This window comes from Gadus macrocephalus, chromosome 8 (genome assembly GCF_031168955.1).
Source record: "Gadus macrocephalus chromosome 8, ASM3116895v1".
NCBI classification, from domain to species: domain Eukaryota; kingdom Metazoa; phylum Chordata; class Actinopteri; order Gadiformes; family Gadidae; genus Gadus; species Gadus macrocephalus.
In genome coordinates, this window is record NC_082389.1 from 11,339,144 (window position 1) to 11,359,938 (window position 20,795).

The window sequence follows — 20,795 nt, forward strand, 5'->3', positions numbered from 1 at the left end:
ATCAGCGCACATGGTTTTGTTTTAATGCGCATATAAATAATAGTTACGGTACTTCAACATCGTTGCCGGGCAACGTAATTTCGATGCGTTGTTGTGTCTTTCATTGGGTCAGATATTTGAAGCGTGTTGTAGTCAAACCATATCTACCGGTCGACCTATAATAACGATAATGAAAAGTCCGAGGATGATCGTCACTCCAGGTCCAAGTCGGCCTATTGTCGTTCGTTTTATACACTTTTAGTATAACTCTGAATATCGAGTAAATCATGCAAGTCCCAAATGAAGACGAGGCGCCTGTCGAATCTGAAGTTGAAACCCCCCACATTGAAACGACAGAAGAGGCGATACAATTCATTACAAGCATTGGTAAGTTGCAAATAGTCTACTTTAATAGCCCTATCTATCGTTCAATGTCAAATGTGTTTTGTGATGGAGCGGCCAGTAGGCCTACCAGTCTCTCTTTTAGATAGCGTCTTTCCTCCGCAACAACGTATCAGTGTTCGTGAAAATCCTATTCTGCTTAAATCATGGTCGTCCATGGTCTGATTCTTGCGTTATCGGTTCGTTTTTTGTTATTCTCCCCCAATTTTTTTTCGGTTGATCGTAATCGTAATCATAATCCTCAATGTGTGTGAGCGCGCATATGTCTATGCGTGCGTGCGTATGCGTCTGTCTGCGTGCGTATGCGTGTGTGTGCGTGCATGCGTGTGTGTGTGTGTGTGTGTGTGTGTGTGTGTGTGTGTGTGTGTGTGTGTGTGTGTGTGTGTGTGTGTGTGTGTGTGTGTGTGTGTGTGTGTGTGTGCGCGCGCGCGTGTGCGTGCGTGCGTGTGTGTGTGTTGCAGAGCCATCCGAGCTGCAGAAATGTCTGTTTTCCGACTCTCTGGTGACGGTGTCAGAGGGAGGCAGAGACCTAGGCGAGTTCAGCCTAACGGTGGACTTTGCCAGCCGAGGCCCGCAGCCCTGTTTACTGTTGCGCGCCGTAAGCAGAGGAACCATCGACGGCACCCCTTGCGGAACAAGAGTGACAGGTGGGGAAAATTTAGGGGCAGGGCTATTCAACTTTAGGTAACAGGTGGGCTACAAAAAAACACATGGGGAAATATATTGCATGAGCATCTCATCTATCTGACTTTAGTGGTCAGAGACAACCAAGAATGACAAATAGGCCTACACATGGCCATTGGATTGTCATACAAAATAAAAATAGCTTGGCGGGAACTGAATGATGCCGGCTCAAAGCCCTATTGTACGAACCCAGTGGTAAATGGCCAGGTATTTATTTGTGTATTGCACTGGGACCTGATTGAACAAGTCTTTGACTCTTCTTATCAATGTTACTCTTTCAGCCTACCTCTCTGCTGCCATGGAGACGCTGGAAGAGGACCTCCATGAATATGTCCAGGTGAGACAAAACGACGACTGGTCGTAGACTAGGCCTACTACTACTAACCTACTACTACTACTATTATACTATTACTACTACTAGCCAACTACTACTAGCCTACTATTCTCCTACAATTACAACTACTTTTCTACAATTACTACTGCTAGCCTACTATACTTCTACTTTCACTATTACTAGCCTATACTATATTAGTGTTACTAATTCTACTAGCCTAGTACTACTATAAGCCTACTACTATTTACTACTATTACTAGCCTACTTTCCTGCTACTAACACTAGCTTACTACTATCACTTCAAAGAGTCTACCTCTACTATGCTTCTACTATTACTTACTAGCCTACTACTACTATTTCTAGCTTACTACTATTACTTATACTAGCCTACTACAACTATACTTCTAATTCTATTACTAATGATCCTACTATTATCCTACTATTACGGGGACATTCTAAGCATACTGATCTAGATCTCTGTCACTCCAAGATGGATGCTTGAGGATTTCCCCCCATTGTTTAAAAAAAAAAGTAATGGTTTCTCTCTTGATCTAATGCCGCATAGGCCCGTGTGTGTGTGTGGCCATACTTGTACCACATTCAGGAAATATGACTCATGCACATTTCCTTATAGCAGTCACTGAACTTGTTTATAAACAGAGATCATTATCTCTTACAGTTGCTTCTTCCCCGGGAGCACATATTGGAGGGAGGGACAGATTTGACAGTGGCTGTAAGGTCGATTTCATTGTTTGAAGATATGGTGGACTGCTATGGAAGCAAATGTGAACTTTAAAAGCCATTAAACTATGTATATGGAAATATGAACTCACCATTGGATCCATTTTGAATTGATTCCCTTTGAAATTCAAATATATTTTATGTTGAACCTTTTCAAAATCACGATTTCAAATATGATATTATCAATGTTCACTAACTCAGATACAGAAATGTACGTTTTATTAGCAAATAACATTAATTGAAGTTACCAGGAGATTCAAGCCATACCAGTACCAACTGCAGCAGCAGGGCTTTCAAAGGACAGCAATTCCATTTAGAATTTTCTTGAAACATATCTTGTGGTGTAAAACCCATGTAACTATACTTTCTAGTAATTCATTAGAAGTATTATTTAAAAATATATAAATATCACATATTGAAAATAGTTATATATTAATAGGGGGGTTGAACACTTTTGCAAGGCACCTTTATGCCGGTTCTGAGCCCCCTCAAGGTCTAGTAGTCCTTCCTATTTCACTCTCTTACTTGAGATACGTTTGTAGGACGTCCCTGTCCTGTAGAACCTCAATGAACTCTGTTTGTCTTCCTTGGATGATGAGTGTGTCCACAAGCTTGATTACGAGATCCTCTGCATCACCCTTATTGATGGTGTTCAGTTTAGTGTGTTTGCGGGTGGATGAATCTTAAGATCTTGATAAGATTACGATTTTAATACGTGTGTTTCTACATGCATCTGTCTACACAGTGTCCATTTGAATCCCACACCCAGCTATCCTTGAGAACCCAGTTGGCGTTCCACCTTTTAATATGTGAACTCTATGCCCCGCCCCCCCCCCCCCCCCCCACAGCTGCCCGACCACAAGATGGAGAGGAGGTGTCACATGGTGCAGCGAGACGACAGGATGATGGTGGACAGGATCACCACTGCAGGGGAGGTGAGGTTGCTACTGGTTGCCTGCTATATGTGTGTGTGTGTGTGTGTGTGTGTGTGTGTGTGTGTGTGTGTGTGTGTGTGTGTGTGTGTGTGTGTGTGTGTGTGTGTGTGTGTGTGTGTGTGTGTGTGTGTGTGTGTGTGTGTGTGTGTGTGTGTACGTTCAGGAGGCGACCACCAGAGGGGCGGCTAGTCTGTCTGCTCTATAAGGGTGTGTGTGTGTGTGCAGGAGGTGACGCGGCAGAGCGACAGCTACTGCCTGTCTGCTGTAAGAGGGCTGCTGAGCGAGGGCTCCAGCATGCTGCTGATGCGTGTGATGGCACTGAGGAGGGCTGTGCCAGAGACCCTGACCCTCCCCTCCCTCCACCAGGGACCACAGCTCAGACAAACCACCTTTGTGAGTAGAGGTCACAGTTTCGGCAAAATGAAAAATGAGCACTCTAAGGTCTCAATTGGTTAACCTATTAGGGTTGCATATTACACTTGAACAAATTATAATAGATTATTCATGAATTTATAAGGCCCAAAACTCACGTCTTTTCCGCGATTTCGATTTTATCTAAACAATTACGGCGCTGTATTAGCTACGTGAAACATTAATTCATTAAGTATAGACAATATATGGAATAATGAAACCATGAGGCTATGAAAATTTTAAGGTGATGCTCTACCGACAAACCTATCCGAAGTACAAGCCCCAGCAGTGGCCTCACAAAAATGCCATTTTGCTTCCATACGATAGGGCCTTTTGAGCGGTAAATTAGAGCTGAATACTGAATACAGGAATCAACAAACGATGTGTGTCTGCATGTACCATCACGTCGGCAACATCAGGTGTCCAACACTTGTTGTTGGCTGTTTTATGGAGGTGAACATTTTAAATGTATGTTTCGGTCTGACTTGTGTGTCTCGGTCAACATTCTCTGGTTGGGTGTCGTTAGTTGTGGCAGACATTGACTATTCAAATTATGATCATTGTAATTATAAACATTGGAGCGAACGAGAGTGGGAGGAGGGGGATTCAAATTCAAATACAAATTTAAAAAAGCTTTGTTTGCATGAGCAAAAAATATATTTGCATTGCCAAAGCAGTTGAGCAATAAAGAGGTCAAAGCATAATAGGTTATATACAAAATATATATACACATCATATTAGAATATTAAATACTCAATACATAAAAAGTAAAATGTGCTATATTATAATGTAATATCCCACATAATCCCACACAAATAATAAATGAATGATATTCTCTACTCTCTCTTGTCGGGGCAATTTCTCTATCAGAGTTTGCGTCTAAGTCAGATGGGATATTTAGATGCAAAAAGCACACAATACTTGTAGACAATTGGTGGTCATATATATTTGTAATAAATGGAACAAAGATACATCACAACATGCATCAACAAACAACATAACAGGCATGCACTACAATAATCGGAGGCCTCAGATGGAAGTTCACCCTGTGTCTTACTTCGTACTCTAAAGGTACGCTCGGTAAGTCAGGAGTTTTTATACACTTAGATCGGATCCTTGAGGGCAGTGGGCCCCCAATAAACCAGAAGCCTTTGTTAACCAGATGTTAATCTATTGATTGTAGTTCCTTAGGAGGTTGAGAAGGTGGTTGAGGCTGGTCCTTATCACCTTTTGCTTCTCCGCACTCCCCAGGGGGTCAAGGAAAACAGGCCCAAACCAAACTACAGACAACACGGAAACGGAATGTGAAACCAGATTACATCACATGAAACACTAAGATTTACATTTTAGACGACCCTGCAGAATAACACGGTGGCAAAATGGGATCATACACGGAATAGTATACAAACCCTAAGTTCGTAAAGAAAAACGTAACATGTCGATTTTCCATCACACTCTCTCTGTCTGTCTCTGTCTCTGTCTCTCTCTCTCTCTCTCTCTCTCTCTCTCTCTCTCTCTCTCTCTCTCTCTCTCTCTCTCTCTCTCTCTCTCTCTCTCTCTCTCTCTCTCTCTCTCTCTCTCTCTCTCTCTCTCTCTCTCTCTCTCTCTCTCTCTCTCTCTCTCTCTCTCTCTCTCTCTCTCTCTCTCGGGCCAGAGGTCACTAGGGGTGAAGCATCTGGCGGTGGGGCCAGAGACATTGGAGGTGTTTGGTGTGGAGCGGGCGGTCGAGGCTCCCGGGGAGGTCCCCGCTCTCTGGCGCTGCTTCTTCCTGGCCGATGGGTAGAAAACACACACACACACACACACACACACACACACACACACACACACACACACACACACACACACACACACACACACACACACACACACACACACACACACACACACACTGGAATAGTGAGATGTTAGTTTCTGCTTATATGTGTCAGTGTGTGTTGCTGATGTGAACATTGGGTGTAAAGGGCGGTGTTGACCTCTGCTTGTTGGATGTATTTCCCACCAGGCACCTGGCCAGCAGGGAGCAGGTGGGGTCACCTGTTACCATGAGGCTTCTGCAACTCCCCCCACAGCTTGAAAAGGGTGACCACACACACAGAGGAGTAGGATTAAAAAGGCTTATTCGGAAGTAGAATAAGACAATCACTGTATGTGTGTGTGTGTGTGTGTGTGTGTGTGTGTGTGTGTGTGTGTGTGTGTGTGTGTGTGTGTGTGTGTGTGTGTGTGTGTGTGTGTGGTTGTGTGTGTGTGTGTGTGTGTGTGTGTGTGTGGTTGTGTGTGTGTGTGTGTGTGTGTGTGTGTGTGTGTGTGTGTGTGTGTGTCTGTTTGTGTGTCAGATGCAGAGAATGACAAGCCATCCTTTGGGAAGACACCTCTGGTCTGGGAGGAGGACATGGAGATGCATTCCATGTTCCTTGACAGAAAGGTCACACAACAAAGCATCTTCTCAAAGATATGTTTCAAATTGTATACGAGTCTTATAACAGCCTGTGTTTGAGCGTGTGCCTGTGTGTGTGTGTGTGTGTGTGTGTGTGTGTGTGTGTGTGTGTGTGTGTGTGTGTGTGTGTGTGTGTGTGTGTGTGTGTGTGTGTGTGTGTGTGTGTGTGTGTGTGTGCGTGTGTGTGTGTGTGTGTGTGTGTGCGCGTGTGTGTGAATAGGAGGAACTCATGGCGGACCACGGCTCATACCTTCGACAGCATCCGGAGCTGCGACACCTGCTGGCTGACTTTCTGCAGTTCCTGTTGATACGGAAACCGGACAACGTCGTACATTTTGCAAAAGAGTACTTCCTCCCTTTCGGCTCACAGTGTAGTCCAGATACCAAAACATAATTTAGACCTCATCCACTCCTGAGGAAATATACAGAATCTGGGTGCTAGACTTGGTAGTGTCTTGTCAATCCCGTAGTATAAAAAATAATAACTTTAGCATCCCTTATATATTTTTGATTTCCTGTGCACTGTAGTTGTGTTTTAATAAAGTTGAATGGTTTGAACTCGCTCGTCAGATGGTTTAGTTGTGTAAATGCCTTTGTGTCAATCATTCATAACCTCTATGTTTATAACTTGGTATACACTTTTGGAAGTATTTATTTGTGTGATAATATGTGTTTATTTATTTGAAGACGTTACATATTATGATTTCCGAGTTTATATTGTATCCAAGTTTTCCTACATTGGAAAATACTAGAGCCAGTTATAGAGACAACCTGGGGGGGAAAGTCACCTATACATTTTATGGTTATCGTATGGGGTGAATTCAAGGCGGACCAAGCCTGATACATTCGACAGCACCCGGAGCTGCGACACCTGCTGGCTGATTATTATTTTTTTAAATAGCATCCTTAATTTCTTTTTGAGAATTTGCTTGGCGCTGTTGCTGTTTTACAGTAATAGTTGAAAGTTTTGAATTCGCTCGTCAGATGGTTTGTTGTTTGTGAAATCCTTTCTGTCAATCATTCATAACCTCTATGTTTATAACTCATTATAGAAAGATACCTATTTGTGTGTAAATATTTCATTATTATTTTTACGATGCAAGTTATTTTGATTCCATATTTTATCTTGTTTGTCTGTTGGCCTACATTGGGAAGTACCAACAAAAACCTGAGTGTCGCAAGTCTGGATTCGACCAATGAGCGATACTTACGCGGATGACGTAAACGTACGTGACCAATGGAAAGTACTTGCGGAAAGAAAGTTGATAACAAGTTGGTTCATGTAAACAAATATAGACCGCATAAGAGAACGCAACAAGATTTTATTCGGGAGTAAATTGTAGCTTGGTCGTTGTTATCAGGTGGGTCATAAAATGTGTTTTTTATTAGACTGTTTGGACATTAGATGGTATTCGTGCCATGATATATCAGCTGATCTAACAACATGTAACATTACATTATAACTGGACGAAACGCCAAAGGCATCAACTAGGTTGTAACGTTGTAGGTATGCTGAGGTTTGTTATTCTTTTTCTAATTTGTCACATGAGGTTTATCATACTTTTTCTTCGCTCTCACCCCCCATCCTTGATAGAGGACTTCGTTCTGTTTTCCTTGATGGACTTGACTACACTCGCCAGCATCGACGATGATCTCGATTCGTCTGAAGTGGCTGCCCTTTGCTTCCTGTGCCGGGATGTACTCAGTAAGAAAGGTCTTAAGAAGGCAAGTATTTCTTTCTTTCCATTATTCTCATAGCTAAACGCGCAAGCCGACGTCTAATGTTATTTTCATCAATGTTCAGCTGTGTGACGCTTTTCTAAAGTTCGACTTTCTCAAATCGAATCGGATACAATGTTTAGTCTAGCAAGGCCATTCTGTTTGGCTAAATTATATGGATGTATGATTAACTTTACTTGTTCCATTTAGGTAAAAGATGGGAAGGACCTGTTCAAACAGCTGGATGAGAAAGATCTCCTCAGCAACAGCTGTTTTCTCTACCAACTGCTCCGTATCATCAAAAGAGAAGACCTGCTCAGTCGATTGCAGGGGGATGTTACTCAGACCGACTCAATTCCAATTGTAACAGATTACAGGTGTGAACAATCGATTACGAAGGATCATTGAATTTTTTTTTGGTGTAGTTGTAACGATAAAACGTCTGGCTTTCTTCCCCAGAATAATTGTTCTCCCCCCTCACTAACATCCCATTCTAACCTGCTTCCGTGTGTCAGGGAGATGCTGTACAACCTATACGAGGATGTAATTGAGAAGAATTTAAAGAAAATGAAGTACCTACTCGGCGACAAAGGAGTGGGCCGGGGGCAAATTGAGCTTTGCACTGTAAGTGTGTGTGTGTGTGTGTGTGTGTGTGTGTGTGTGTGTGTGTGTGTGTGTGTGTGTGTGTGTGTGTGTGTGTGAGAAATAGTGTGCATGGGAGAGTGAGTATACAAACAGGGAATGAAGGTTGGTGGTCTTCTGTTCTTGTCCCAGACGGCGCTGGATGTGTTTTCTCTCATGGAGGACAGCGGCCTGCTGTCTAGGCAACGGCTGGACCAGCTTCAGGAAATACTAAAGGAGTGTGATTCACAGCTCGTCAATACAGTGCAGAAATACATCAACGGTGCACAATACACTCACATGCTCACTCACACACACACTACCCGTCAACAATGTTTGTTGCCACAATGTTTGTTTACAGCAGAATGAGCTGAACAACTAATGTGTTTTGTCTCAGCAGGTGGGTATGCATCGCAAACGCCAAGCATTGGGGAGCCAATCGGTCCCCAGGATAGCCCTTCTTTCAGCATGGGAAACCCGGTATGTGTGTGTATGTGTATGCCCCTCACAGATCAATATGGTGTAAGAAGAGATCCTGAGCCTACTCATTGACAGTGTTTCTGTGTTTGCGTTCACAGAGAGAGGCACCTCCAGCCGTCAGTCCCTCTGTGCCTTGTATGACACGCTACAGTGAGTGGCTTCGTCCACACACACTCCTTAGAAAACACACCCTTGTGTTGAGGGGCTTATTAAAGCCCCATCACAATTGACAGCACATATTTTAGGCTCTAGCTACACTAATCTGCGTACACGGATGTATAGCTGCACGCAGCTACCCTCACGTTGAATGTTGGTGGTATTATTGTTTTTGCCGTACGCCCACAAATACGAGAAGCTCTGGTGTTGATAACCCTCGCTCTCAATGGGTCTCAACACAATTCTTCTTTCAATGCAACATTTTTGCGATCCGTTCCGCCTGATCGGATCTGGGTCCACACCCGACAGTTAGGCCCAATCCCATTTCTACCCCTTACCCCTTCCCCTTACCCCTTCAAAACAAGGGGGAGGGGTAAGGGGTAGAAATGGGATTGGGCCTTAAACTAGATCACGAAAGGTCACGAAAGAACATGTACTTGTGCGAGCGTCGGTTTAACCTTCTGGGGATCTCTTTGGGTCACCAGGCGACCCCGGCGCAGCGCAGAGTCTCGTCTCCGACTCCGACTTCATTGTAGCAGCGTCCTCTGTTCTGCACCCGGTAACCACGGCAACATGCCAGGTTGGTTCTCAGGGTCTCGGCACGACAGTTTCTAAATGTAGTAAAGGTTGGTTTGATTAATCTTGCTATTCTACGCAGGACTTCTACACATTGAGGAATAACCCTCGGGGGACCTGTCTGGTCATCAACAACGAGCACTTCACCGGAGGTGATTTGCGAAACCGACGAGGGACCCTGGTGGACGAGGGTAAGCCTCTTCGTAAGATGACCTTTAATGTGGGCGCTTGCATGTGCTGTGTAGGGAACATCATTGATTTGAAAAGTCGAGCCATCGTAGGAGCGCAGCGTATCAACCAGGTCCATTCCTACTGTTAACAGTTTTTTAAAGGCCTGACCGCAGCATGCATGGGCTCCGAGCGGCTCCTGACAAGGCCTTGCCGAGGCGATTTGTGAAGCGCCCAATGTCTGTTGTGACGCTGTACTGTGTGATCCGCCCCAAAGGTTCTCATGGTGACTCTTACGAAGGGCCACAGGTGTATCTGCTCTCACCTGCTGCTCTCTGCATTACTGCCCCCCTCCCCTCTCTCCCGGCCCCCCCTTCAGAGTCCCTGCAACAGGTGTTTGGGAAGCTGGGCTTCCAGGTTGTGGTGCACAGCGACCTCACTGCAGACGCCATACGCAGGGTGCTGGAAGACCTCGGGAAAATGAGTTTTTATAAGGCGGATGTCCTGGTGAGCATCATTTCAATCTGCAGCCTAACCCGTCGGCGTCCCGGTGAAGCCCCGTTCCCAGACGTTCCTCTCATCCCACCGCGGAGAACATCTGGGGACGGGTGGTTTGAATGGGGCAGATAATGGAGAGATGCTTTGTTAAATTATTTGTGCTAGATAAGCTTGCTACTGACTTGTATTTGATATCACTATGTTGCTTTGGATAAAAGTGGTTTTGGGTTCTTAAGGCTCTTAAGCTTCTAGCATAGTTTCACCTGAACTGTATTATTTATTATTTGTATTTTTATCTAAAGCCACTTAAAGGACATGTCTAGATGCATTCATGAGCAGACAGAGGTTTGTGGACGGCCACGGGAGGACCACAGGGTATACTACACATGTTTATAGGGTTGGAGCCCCATACCTTTCACCTGGGGGTCCCAACACCCTGACCATCGGACCATCCAGCCCTGTCTTCCTCTGCCCCGGGCCAGGTGGTGTGCGTGCTGTCCCACGGGGAGAATGAGTGCGTGTTCGGGACGGACGGGAAGAAAGTTTCCCTGAGGGATCTGCGGATGCCCTTCACCAGTGCCAGGGCCCCCACGCTGGCCGGAAAGCCCAAGCTGTTCTTCATACAGGCCTGCCAGGGTAGTACCTACCAGAAGGGGGTGCTGCCGTGTCCGCCCAGGCCCCAGGATGAGGAGGCCCGCAGGACGAGCATGAGCCTGGAAGAAGACGCGGGGCCCCTGCCGGCGGAGCTGGTGGCCGAGGAGGCGGACTTCCTGATGGGCATGGCGACAGTGGAGGAGTGCATCTCGTTCCGGCACATTTCCAAGGGGTCCATCTACATCCAGGAGCTGTGCAAGCAGTTGCTGGTGTCGGCCAAGCGGTGAGAGATGGAGGCGGGGAGGTGGAGGGGGAGAGGTGGTGGAGGAGAGAGAGGGGGGAGGGGGGAGGGGGGAGGGGAGAGGGTTTGGAGGCTCTTTTAAAGGGCTCAAGTCATGCCACCAGGTATGGCTGTGATTAGCTGGTACAAGCTGTTTGGCACAGGGAAAGAATGATTTTCATAGTGATATCACAAGTGGGCGTGTCCACCTAGATCTACGCTGGATAGGTCAGTCTACCAGCCTACCCAGTGGACTGTAGCAAACGTTGCTCCTCCATCCTTCATATATCTGGGTGGACGACCCCACTTGTGATGTCACTATGAAAATCATTCCTTCCCTTAGCCAAATGGCTTGTACGCGCTAATCACAGCCACACCTGGTGGCATGACATGAGCCCTTTAAAGAACAGCATCCAAACCCTCTCCCCTCTCTCTTCTCTCTTGACATGGTTGAATAAGAATGAATCAGACAATCGTATCAGCTAAGCAAGCTGGTCATTTCTCAATAATTAAATTCCCCCAAATAGTGGAGGGGGTATAATTGTGATTACGAAGACAACTTGATGAGCAAACGAGCAAATTAATGGAATGGTTAAATGACCTTGATGGGTAGAAGCTAAAGTAGTTCCACGCGAAGACCAAAGTAACCCTTTTGATCGGCTCTTCCTATGGCTCCTGATCCAACTGATTTTCTTGATTCTTCTTTTTAATCTTCTGTGCAGTAAAGACGACCTCCTCACTACGCTCACGCGAGTCAACCGGGAGGTCAGCAAAGGAGACTATCTCCGTCACAAACAGATGCCCCAGCCCAAGTACACCCTAACCAAGAAGCTGGTCCTCACGGAGATGGAGACGGAGAGGGAGATGGAGATGCTCAAGAACTAAACGACCACTGGGACTTTTTTTTTTAAACATGACGCCAAATGCAGAGTGTGCCACACACAAAGCCTTCCGTTTGTTAGAGTCTATAAGTCATATGCAGTAAGGTTGAACCCCCATGGATAACCACAAGAAGCACTTGGAGGATTCAGCACATACAACCGAAACATCATTCTTGTTCATCTCTTGATTTGGAATGTTCTCTCAAATTCATTCTTAAAGTATTTTTACTTTAAGAATGTATTTTATTTATATATCTATCTATAGATGGATCTATCGATCAAAAGAATGTCATTTATATGTTGTTAAAGATCTATTTGGTTAATGAGTGCCAACATTTGATTTACAGAGAGGGGGATGGATAAGGATATCTAAGAATGTATTTGACCTTTGGATTGCAATGTTTACTTAAAATGATGAAATGCTGAATAACTAAATGTAAACTATTCTTTGTCACTATAACAGTGGATTAAATATGTAAACCTTTTTTTTGTGTAATGCGTTTGTTTAGGAGAGGATATTATGTATCTATATCTATAGATATACAATGTTATGTATACTATGTCTATAATAATATAGATGGATTACCTTTTTCTCTATATATCCATCAACAGTCCGGTAACTATCTGATTAGGTAATCATCTGGATGCAAACGCTATGCATGTCGCTATGCATTTTTTTTTTAACCAATGAAAAGCGAGTAAACACGGGAATGTAGCGGGGACGACATTCCACCTCCATGCAACTGGTTTCAATCACTTCTAAGCAAATAATTCATTCGAGACACAACCGACCTGTTCATCTTTAGAAATATTGGTTACACTGTAGCTTTTGTAACTATCTCCGCCAGCTAAGGCAACCAAATCCAAGGATGGTTTGGTCCCTCTCCCTTTCTGGTCTCGTCCAGAAGCCTTGCTTCTCACTCATCTGGGTGTGTTCTTTTAGCGTTTGGCAGATATGCTCGGCTCCACCCTATTTGTCATGGGTTGGAGTAGCCTACCGGGTAGTATTCTAGTCATCGGGACACAGTGTGATGATTGCTAGGTGCGGCCTGGTTGTTTAGTTAATGGTTGCTGCTTCAAAGTTGGGTCTTTTCCAAATAATATCTGCTCTTTTACCAAGTGAATGGCATTGTTAGGCTTGGCAAGACATTGATCATCTTAACACGTATTTTCGTCGGTAAACTGCGGGACCTCATCCGGTCGTTTGTAATCTTTATCGGGTAAGTCAAAACAATTTTTCTACCTTCGCCATGTTCCCACTTAAGCGAACGAATACGTCGGCCTGTAGGTGTCGTTCAACATCCAGGTTTAGGACGTTTATAACATAAAAGCTCACTTGCCTTCAACTTCTGCCCCCTGAAAACTTGGTCCTTAATATCATATCGTTTTTATATCGGTTGAAGTGATCCAGTATCCCTAAACAACCAAATGCTAACATAGAAACCCTGTTCATTGAATAGGCTTGACCTGAACGTCACTAGTGTTCTGCTTCACTTACATCCACAACTCTATTTAGGCCTACATGAGTTCTCCCTCCGGGTAAACATGGCCTCTGAACCTCTTCTGTTTTGGTTTTAAACACGTTTCAGTTATTATTAACCACATAGATTGTGAAGCCGTGAAGGTTAGAACTAAAATGAGTGAGTTTTATATATTTGTGTGATGTATATCTTCTCAAATTACTGGTGCCGTTGGCCAAATAAATGAAAATCTCCTGAACGCATTGCTTTGTTCGATATCCGAGAGGGTGGCCGCCGGAGCCAAAGGAGGCGCTTGTTTTAAAGGGCCCCGCCTCAAGAACAAGCACAACCAACATCTTTCCAGGCGGCTGTGAATGTTGGGTGTTTTTTTTTAAGGCCGAGCACCATGGCTGTCTGTTGAGCAATTTCTTTCCATGTGTTTGTTTTCATGCTGTTGCCTGGGGATCGGGGATGCCAATGACTAAATCCTCATTGATTTTCATTTTTGTCCGTTTTTCGGAAAGTCGAACTTTTCTTGATTGGTAACTACTTTGTGTAAATACATTTTGTCAGTTATTGTATCAACCAAGTATTTACAACAGGGAACACGTTGGAACTTATAAGGAAAACTTTGGCGTATAGGGGTGTCTTTGTACAATTATACCCTGTTGTTGCTATTGTGTGCGTGGACGCACGCACGCACGCACCTTGAATTTAGCCACATGATTTGTTTTGAGGCAGAGAGGGTTTGAATTTCTCCCTGTTTCCTCTCTTTAGTGGTGTGCAGAAGGCAAAGTGTAAATTATCGCCTCTATATTACCATTATTGACAGTAGTGAACGGTAATGCTCATTAACTACTGGTAGGCTTACTGTTGATTCCCATGTTTTGATTCCCATGTTTAAGTCAGTCAGTCATCAGTGAGTAAAATGGTTAATCAGACTTCCAAACATTGGAGACATATGTAAACACTAAACAGTATTCCTGCACATCTTTATATAAATCAAGAGACTGAGCAATGGCCCTATGTGTGGCTCTTTTGATCTGCTATCAGACTGGTGCCTGGGAGATCCAGTTTAGAGACAGCCATGACAGGATTTGTCTTTTGGTGTATTTATTTTTCATTTCTCCCACTCCTCATTATAGTCCATTAGCCTCTTGACAGTGATCTCTTGTCAATGTTTTGTAACTGAACTCCTGCCTAATGAAGAGGTAGGTTAGGTAGGCTTTGTGTTTCAATGGACTCAAGTTGATAAAAATAAACAACCCTGCTGTGATCTCAGACACCAGTGTGTGTGTGTCCGGCCCTGACCGTGCCCCCTTCTCCCCATGTTCCTCCAGGTAAGCATGTCCAGGTCAGACTATCCCCCCGGCTACGACCCCTCCCTCGCCCCGCTGTACGGGCCCCAGGGCGGCGGCGGCGGCTACCCCCCTCCCCCGGCCTACGGTTTCCCCGGCTTCGGGGGCCCCCCACAGGGCCACCCGTCTGCACCGTACGGCGCCGCCCCCAACGCGCCCCCCTACTCCGGGCAGCCCGGGGGCTACCCGCCGGGGGGCTACCCGCCGGGGGGCTACCCGCCCGGTCCGAAAGCGGGGCAGCCTCATCCCGGTGCTGGCTATGGGTACCCCAACCAGCCACCCATGCCTCCCATGCCCCCCATGATGCCGCCCACGATGCCCTCCGATGTCTTCAGCTCAGGTAGGACCTGTGGCCGTGGAGATGATCCCTCGCCAGCGACCTGTGTTCCTTGTGATGTGTTCCTGTTTGTTTGTTTGGGGGCTAAAGGGCGAGGGCAGGATACTGCAGCCACCATGGGGGTTTCAGTCCCAGCTGACCGGCGCTCGGTTTGATACCCTATCTCGGCAGCCATAACCGGTGGGCTCCTTTTTAGAGCAAGACGCCTCGGCTGTAGCTCTGAGGTCACTGTGTAGGGAGGTCGTTATGTAAAGCAGTGAGGTCAGGGTCGGTGGCGCATTGTTGACGGGTGCTCCATCTCCTACCAGACGACGCAGAAGGGGAGGGGTTTGCTGCGAGGGACAGCGGTTGGGACAGCCTCAGTGTTCGCCACGCCTTCATCCGCAAGGTAAGCACCTCTATGGACCACTGACAGCTCCCTGACTGAAAATAGTGTGTTTACCTGTTCAGGTACCTGGGACAGAGTTTCTTATCATCTCTGCACCTGTCTTCCCTCAGGTGTATATGATACTGGCCTCCCAGCTGCTTCTCACCACGGCGATCGTGGCTGTGTTTGTTTTCGTGTAAGTACACGCCGATGGCTTCATGTCTGATGCAGTAGGCTGCAGGTGTGGTTTGTAACTCTGTCTCTGTATCCTTTTAGGGAACCGGTCAGGTTGTTTGTGCAACAAAATCCAGCCATCTACTGGGCCTCATTGTAAGTAATGACATTGTAACGAAATTCCTTTTCGGCTGCAAATAAACTCATCGAGTCCCAGTACCCATTGATACCTGTGACGCATTTTCTCCCTTTCTCTTCTTTCCTTTGCCTTTCTATAGTGGCGTGTACTTTGTAACACACCTTGTTCTGGTCTGCTGCACAGGACCCAGGTGAGTGAACACTGGATGACCACATTTGTAGATAGGAATCATCAAGTACAAATTGTAATGCTTTGTTTAATTGAAATACATTTTCTACCTTTCGTAGGAGGAAATTCCCATGGAATGTCATCCTTTTGCTGATATTTGTGAGTCCAAAAATGCAAGGCAATATGACCTTTAAAGAAAGTAACTGCTCCACAATCCCCTAACTGAGGCATTCATTTGGAATTGAATATGATTTACATTTTGATATGATGGTCATGGAAAATAAATTTCATCCAAACAATGGCCAAATAATTAGAAGTCAATTAAAAGTTTGGTGAACCGAAGTTCACCAGTTTGTGTTCTTTGTGTTGGTGTTGACTTGATTCTCCTGTGCTCTGTACAGACCCTGGCCCTGTCCTATATGACCGGGTCCATATCAAGGTGAGGCACTACATTAGCACCCAAACACTGTTCACCTGTCCTTCCATGATCTTCATAAACCCTGCATACTTTGTTTCCACCATAAGAGATAAGGGGGTACTTTATCCCAATTGGAGTGTCATAGGCAGAAAGTAAAGGGCGCTAGTAGAGATCAAAGGATGGATTTTTTTTTAATCTATACAATTTTACTCTTATGTTTAATTTGTGAACACTAGTGATAACTTGACTACTAATAATTATAACTACAAAACGATGAATATAAATGATTCTGTTATCCTGTGTTCCGATTCCTATTTAGCTAGCTACTCTTCCTCTTGTCCAGTTATTTTTATTTGTTCTAGCTACTCAGATTTTGATTGTATTCTCAGATTTTTCCCAGGTTGTAAATCGCTTTGTGTGAAAGTGTCTGTGTGGTTTTTATCCCTTTATCAGTCACTATGATACCAAATCAGTGTTCCTGGCATTGGGCATCACCGCTGTGGTTTGCATTGTCGTTACAGTCTTCTGTTTCCAGACTAAGGTACGAGTGTGTTGCACAATGATTACTAGACCAAATTACCTTCTTTTTTTTTTTACATTCAACTTAATGCTCTTTGGAATAAATATACTCAAAAATATACTCAAAAAATAACTCAAACTGTTACATAATAATAGTGTGTGTGTGTGTGGGGCTGTGTTTTAAGCAAGGCCTGTAAACGTGCATGTGGTTCCTGTCTCTCAGGTGGACTTCACCAAGTGCCAAGGTCTCTTCTGCGTGCTGGGGATTGTGATGCTCGTTACAGGCATCATCACCACCATCGTGCTGTCCTTCAAATATGTGAGTTACACAAAATCTCTGTTCATCCTTGTACTGTCTCGGCTATGTTGAAAATGGGTAATATCGGTTGGTTATTTGAAAGTAATACTAATTTTTTTTAATTATTTCTTTTACATTTTGTGCCATTTCATAAAAATGTAAATCAAATGTCCCATGACATGGTTTATAGGCCAAATGACCATTGTTGCTGTAAAATACTAATCAAAAGCACTATTGGCCTGTAGTTGTTCATATCTGTACCAAGCGATCTAACTAAATATATAAAAAACTAAAACGGCCTATAACTAAATATAGGAATATCTTGTAGCATATGGACATTTTGTATTATGCACGTCAATTTATTCATGATTTTTGCCCTATAGTGAGTCCTCAATATCGGCATACAGCAGCTTATGAAGACCTCATCTTCCGATACATTTCATATTACTGCATCCCTGTTGAAACGTGAACATTTTGTCCCAAACAGATGCCGTGGCTTCACATGCTGTATGCCGCTATGGGGGCCATTGTCTACACCCTGGTGAGTAGTGCAGCGCGCTGGCACCCTCTACTTTATGGGGCTCGGGTAATGGTTTCCAAATGTGTGGTTGCGCAATAGTTTCCCCTCCAACCTTTCCATACACGAACCAGAATACAAGCATTCCATGGTGTGTAAGGATATCGACTGTTTCCTTGTACAGATGGCTCGTTAAACTAGCGTAGATCTTAGTTTCCTTCGGTTTAATTGTAAGCGTCCTTGAAAACACTGGGGGCTCTCCCGTGATGTCAGTTCCTGTATCTTCCACAGTTCCTGGCGTACCACACGCAGTTGCTGATAGGCAACAGGAAGCACTCGATCAGCCCGGAAGAGTACGTCTTCGGCGCCCTCTCCCTTTACGTCGACATCGTCCAGATCTTTCTCATGCTCCTGCAGCTCATTGGTGCCGCAAAAAGATAGGCTCACACTGGAAACACAGCCTTATATGGCCAACAGGGGAAAGACAGCATTTAATGGTCGGCAGGATGTGAGGAGGATTGTTGTTTAATACACAGAACAGCAAACATTATCCTGGTGCTTTTTCGCTCTATTTAGTTGTATTAATATATAAGGAATTTGTCTGACTTAATCAGTTGTTTAAAAAGAAAAGGATCAATAACTGGCCTTTAAATTACATGGGAATCATTCCATGTTGACAAACTGAACAAAGGGCTTGCTAGGGAGAAAGCCAAAAAGGGTCTTTGTAAAAGGATGATTTATATGTATAAGCACATATAATGCACTTTGATGGAACAAATCTACATTTGTGCCACATACAACTTTAAAGGTGGTCACAATTGTAACTCCAGTTTGTGTGTATATAAACTGACCTGTTCAAATAGTTACTTATCCTATATCCTTGCATTATCTTTACATTATTTCAACCAAGTCTGCTGCTGAAGTTTGAAAGTGGATGAGAAAACGAAGTGTTTTGAATGTTAAATCAACTTTGAATGTTAAATGTGTGTGCCTGCAGGCTTAGCTTCAGTCTCTGTACCTCATGAGATGCCTTTTTAATGAACTGTTTCCTCTGCCTTCATAGATTGTCTTCCTGCTGTTCACTTTATTATTTTGCCAATCTGGGTAGCAGTTTGTATATATATATATCATTGGTGCACTTTCACTTCATCTTGCCCTCGTACCAAGTGATAAGGGATCACTCGTTGAGTGATGTTAAACCATTGATGCCAGGAAGAAAATACCCATAACATCATGTTTACTTTGTTTATGCTTCAAACTTATTTTGCAGCTTAAAGACTATATAAATTTGATCAGAAAGGTTAAGCTTCAGGTTATGTTTAGGGAGGAAGGGCTTGGAATGAAATCACATGTTTAGGTTTTAAAAATCAATAAATATTTTATTTGCAAGAGGTACAGTGCGGCTGCTGCATCACTTAAATGTTGTAAGTTCTCATATTTCCATTAAACACTTACAAATACATGATCAGAGTATATGGACAAAGGACTTTGCTTCTATATTTATTTGATAAATGTCATGACATTAATAAAAGATTACTACCTCCCCCTCATTCAGTCGTACTCGAGCCCAGTCACATCGTCCATGAATCCACCGTTGAGGAGGCCGTCCGGAATGAAAACGGATTCAATAACTGACGTGTAGCTCCCCCTGCACCTGATTTTTGGTTCAACACCCTGGAATGGGTGTAACCCTATCTTCTGCAAGCAGGGGAGAGCAACTTCAGGAAACAAAGTCCTATCTGAGCACAACCACATACGTATGGCCATCACCCAACATTCCGGGGTGCACCGTTACCGGTTGAGTTCCAGACCCTCATCACCGTGTCTCTGGTACCGGCTGCCCTCGTAGTCGCCCTCGTTGGACCTCTTCATCCTCTGGCGGACCCTCAACTGCTTCAGGCGGTTCTTGTCCACCTCTCTCTTGGCCAGGACAAAGCCCAAGATGCCACAAGGAAGGCCAATCATCCTATAGCGTCGACAAGACGGGGGAAACATGGTGTGTCAAGACTCTTAAGCCAAATTGTTCATGTCTCTTCCTCGCCCCCAAACTCAAGTTGAAAAGCACAAGACAAAACCTGAAAATGTTAATCATATCCTGCCTGCCCATGCTAACTAATGGTGTTTCCTAATATTAGCTAAGTAATAGTAAACGAAAAATAAGAGGCTGCTACCAAAGATAACGTTACAACTTGGAAGTTAGGCCAGGGGAGATCTCACCATGCATAACCGATTTTCATCATAGGATTCTTGGCCTTCCTCCTGGGAATATATTCCGGACCGTCGTACATTTCCTCATCCTCCTTCGTGTTCTTGCCGTCTTTCGGCGTGTCTGTGGTCTGTTGTCCCTTACTGGTGCTGCAGAGTGCGGGTCCGTGGGTGAGGTGCAGCGGTCGGCACTGAGCTGCCTTCATGCACACGGGCACTGCTGTGGTTGGGCGTTTATGTGTCCATTGAAGCTGGCCTGGCATGGGCCGCACACCTTCAACAGGAACAAAAAAAACATTTCTTAATAGCGACAAAACAGATGATCATTGACAGAATTCTGCTCATGTGCACTGATGCACCGAGTAGGCTATTCCATATGGGAAGTCGGTTACCCCTTCTTTGCGAAGAGTTAAAAGTTAGGTGTTTTTTTATTACCCACCAAGTCGGCCTACACTTATTTATTTTATGATGTGATGATTTTGGTAAAGGCAGTGCTTTTCTTCTCAAAAACCCGAACATAGTTATCTGGCTAACGATAGCCATTCGGATATTACAAATCACACAATTTGTTATGCAATGTCACGTCTGAACTAAAGAATATAATATAAAGTTACGTTACCTTTCAGCAGAGCCGACCTAGCAAGTTTCCAACAGGTCGCCGCCATCTTTGTTGGTTATGTTATGACAGGGGGAATACGCATGCGCATACTGCGATGAACTACGCCGTTAAATACGCACAATATTTATCAAACACTACCCCGTACAATTTATAACTTTTCAATCAATTTCAGGGACGCGGGAAGTCAGTCCGAGGGGGGGGGGGTGCTGAGAGAGAATCTATATAATGACTTCATAATAAATGCTGCGCAACATCCGTTGTTTACAGAGACGAGATGAGGGGTGACGTCACATTCAGGGATCCGCTCTGATAAACACTCT

The 20,795-nt window shown here is 44.5% G+C and overlaps 5 protein-coding genes across 8 annotated transcripts in view; 3 read left to right on the forward strand and 2 right to left on the reverse strand.

Annotated features, from left to right (window-relative positions):
* The window catches only part of ndufb3 (NADH:ubiquinone oxidoreductase subunit B3), a 146,964-nt gene that overhangs the window by 80,264 nt on the left and 45,905 nt on the right, over positions 1-20,795 (reverse strand). The gene's annotated exons all lie outside the window — the stretch shown is intronic.
* Positions 49-6,481, forward strand: catip (ciliogenesis associated TTC17 interacting protein). Its single transcript, XM_060058929.1, has 9 exons — positions 49-366; positions 843-1,028; positions 1,347-1,402; positions 2,989-3,075; positions 3,301-3,468; positions 5,141-5,265; positions 5,492-5,568; positions 5,823-5,911; positions 6,144-6,481. The coding sequence occupies exons 1-9, from the start codon at positions 267-269 to the stop codon at positions 6,315-6,317; spliced, it is 1,062 nt and encodes a 353-aa protein (XP_059914912.1). The 5' UTR covers positions 49-266; the 3' UTR covers positions 6,318-6,481.
* On the forward strand, positions 7,175-12,381 carry casp8 (caspase 8, apoptosis-related cysteine peptidase). 4 transcript variants are annotated; one of them, XM_060058910.1, is made up of 12 exons: positions 7,175-7,284; positions 7,518-7,648; positions 7,853-8,019; positions 8,158-8,266; positions 8,417-8,546; positions 8,661-8,743; positions 8,842-8,893; positions 9,385-9,479; positions 9,558-9,666; positions 10,023-10,150; positions 10,624-11,018; positions 11,738-12,381. In XM_060058910.1, the coding sequence occupies exons 2-12, from the start codon at positions 7,541-7,543 to the stop codon at positions 11,898-11,900; spliced, it is 1,539 nt and encodes a 512-aa protein (XP_059914893.1). In that variant the 5' UTR covers positions 7,175-7,284; positions 7,518-7,540; the 3' UTR covers positions 11,901-12,381. The 4 variants fall into 4 exon arrangements, with proteins under 4 accessions (XP_059914893.1, XP_059914894.1, XP_059914897.1 ...); XM_060058911.1 differs by having other exon boundaries at positions 8,664-8,743; XM_060058913.1 differs by having other exon boundaries at positions 7,177-7,284; positions 9,385-9,458.
* On the forward strand, positions 12,588-19,042 carry tmbim1a (transmembrane BAX inhibitor motif containing 1a). The gene is made up of 12 exons (XM_060058928.1): positions 12,588-13,116; positions 14,697-15,054; positions 15,360-15,439; positions 15,550-15,614; positions 15,695-15,748; positions 15,871-15,921; positions 16,019-16,058; positions 16,301-16,338; positions 16,771-16,858; positions 17,060-17,155; positions 17,622-17,675; positions 17,943-19,042. Exons 2-12 carry the CDS (start codon positions 14,703-14,705, stop codon positions 18,090-18,092), a joined length of 1,068 nt encoding a protein of 355 aa, XP_059914911.1. The 5' UTR covers positions 12,588-13,116; positions 14,697-14,702; the 3' UTR covers positions 18,093-19,042.
* On the reverse strand, positions 19,004-20,635 carry si:ch73-71c20.5 (DUF4748 domain-containing protein). The gene is made up of 3 exons (XM_060058936.1): positions 20,476-20,635; positions 19,869-20,130; positions 19,004-19,617 (listed from the first exon to the last, which is right to left on the reverse strand). Exons 1-3 carry the CDS (start codon positions 20,519-20,521, stop codon positions 19,443-19,445), a joined length of 483 nt encoding a protein of 160 aa, XP_059914919.1. The 5' UTR covers positions 20,522-20,635; the 3' UTR covers positions 19,004-19,442.

Bases quoted from the DNA above. Each gene is read 5' to 3' on its own strand.
- catip (XM_060058929.1), top strand. From the start codon at position 267: ATGCAAGTCCCAAATGAAGACGAGGCGCCTGTCGAATCTGAAGTTGAA. The intron at 1,029-1,346 runs GTGGGGAAAATT...TTACTCTTTCAG, and splicing joins TTGCGGAACAAGAGTGACAG to CCTACCTCTCTGCTGCCATG. The intron at 5,569-5,822 runs GTGACCACACAC...TTTGTGTGTCAG, and splicing joins CCCCCCACAGCTTGAAAAGG to ATGCAGAGAATGACAAGCCA.
- casp8 (XM_060058910.1), top strand. From the start codon at position 7,541: ATGGACTTGACTACACTCGCCAGCATCGACGATGATCTCGATTCGTCT. The intron at 9,480-9,557 runs GTTGGTTCTCAG...TATTCTACGCAG, and splicing joins TAACCACGGCAACATGCCAG to GACTTCTACACATTGAGGAA. The intron at 10,151-10,623 runs GTGAGCATCATT...GCCCCGGGCCAG, and splicing joins TTTATAAGGCGGATGTCCTG to GTGGTGTGCGTGCTGTCCCA.
- tmbim1a (XM_060058928.1), top strand. From the start codon at position 14,703: ATGTCCAGGTCAGACTATCCCCCCGGCTACGACCCCTCCCTCGCCCCG. The intron at 16,059-16,300 runs GTGAGTCCAAAA...TGCTCTGTACAG, and splicing joins TCATCCTTTTGCTGATATTT to ACCCTGGCCCTGTCCTATAT. The intron at 16,339-16,770 runs GTGAGGCACTAC...TCCCTTTATCAG, and splicing joins ATGACCGGGTCCATATCAAG to TCACTATGATACCAAATCAG.
- si:ch73-71c20.5 (XM_060058936.1), bottom strand. From the start codon at position 20,521: ATGGCGGCGACCTGTTGGAAACTTGCTAGGTCGGCTCTGCTGAAAG. The intron at 20,131-20,475 runs GTAACGTAACTT...TTCCTGTTGAAG, and splicing joins TAGGTCGGCTCTGCTGAAAG to GTGTGCGGCCCATGCCAGGC. The intron at 19,618-19,868 runs GTGAGATCTCCC...TCGACGCTATAG, and splicing joins ATGAAAATCGGTTATGCATG to GATGATTGGCCTTCCTTGTG.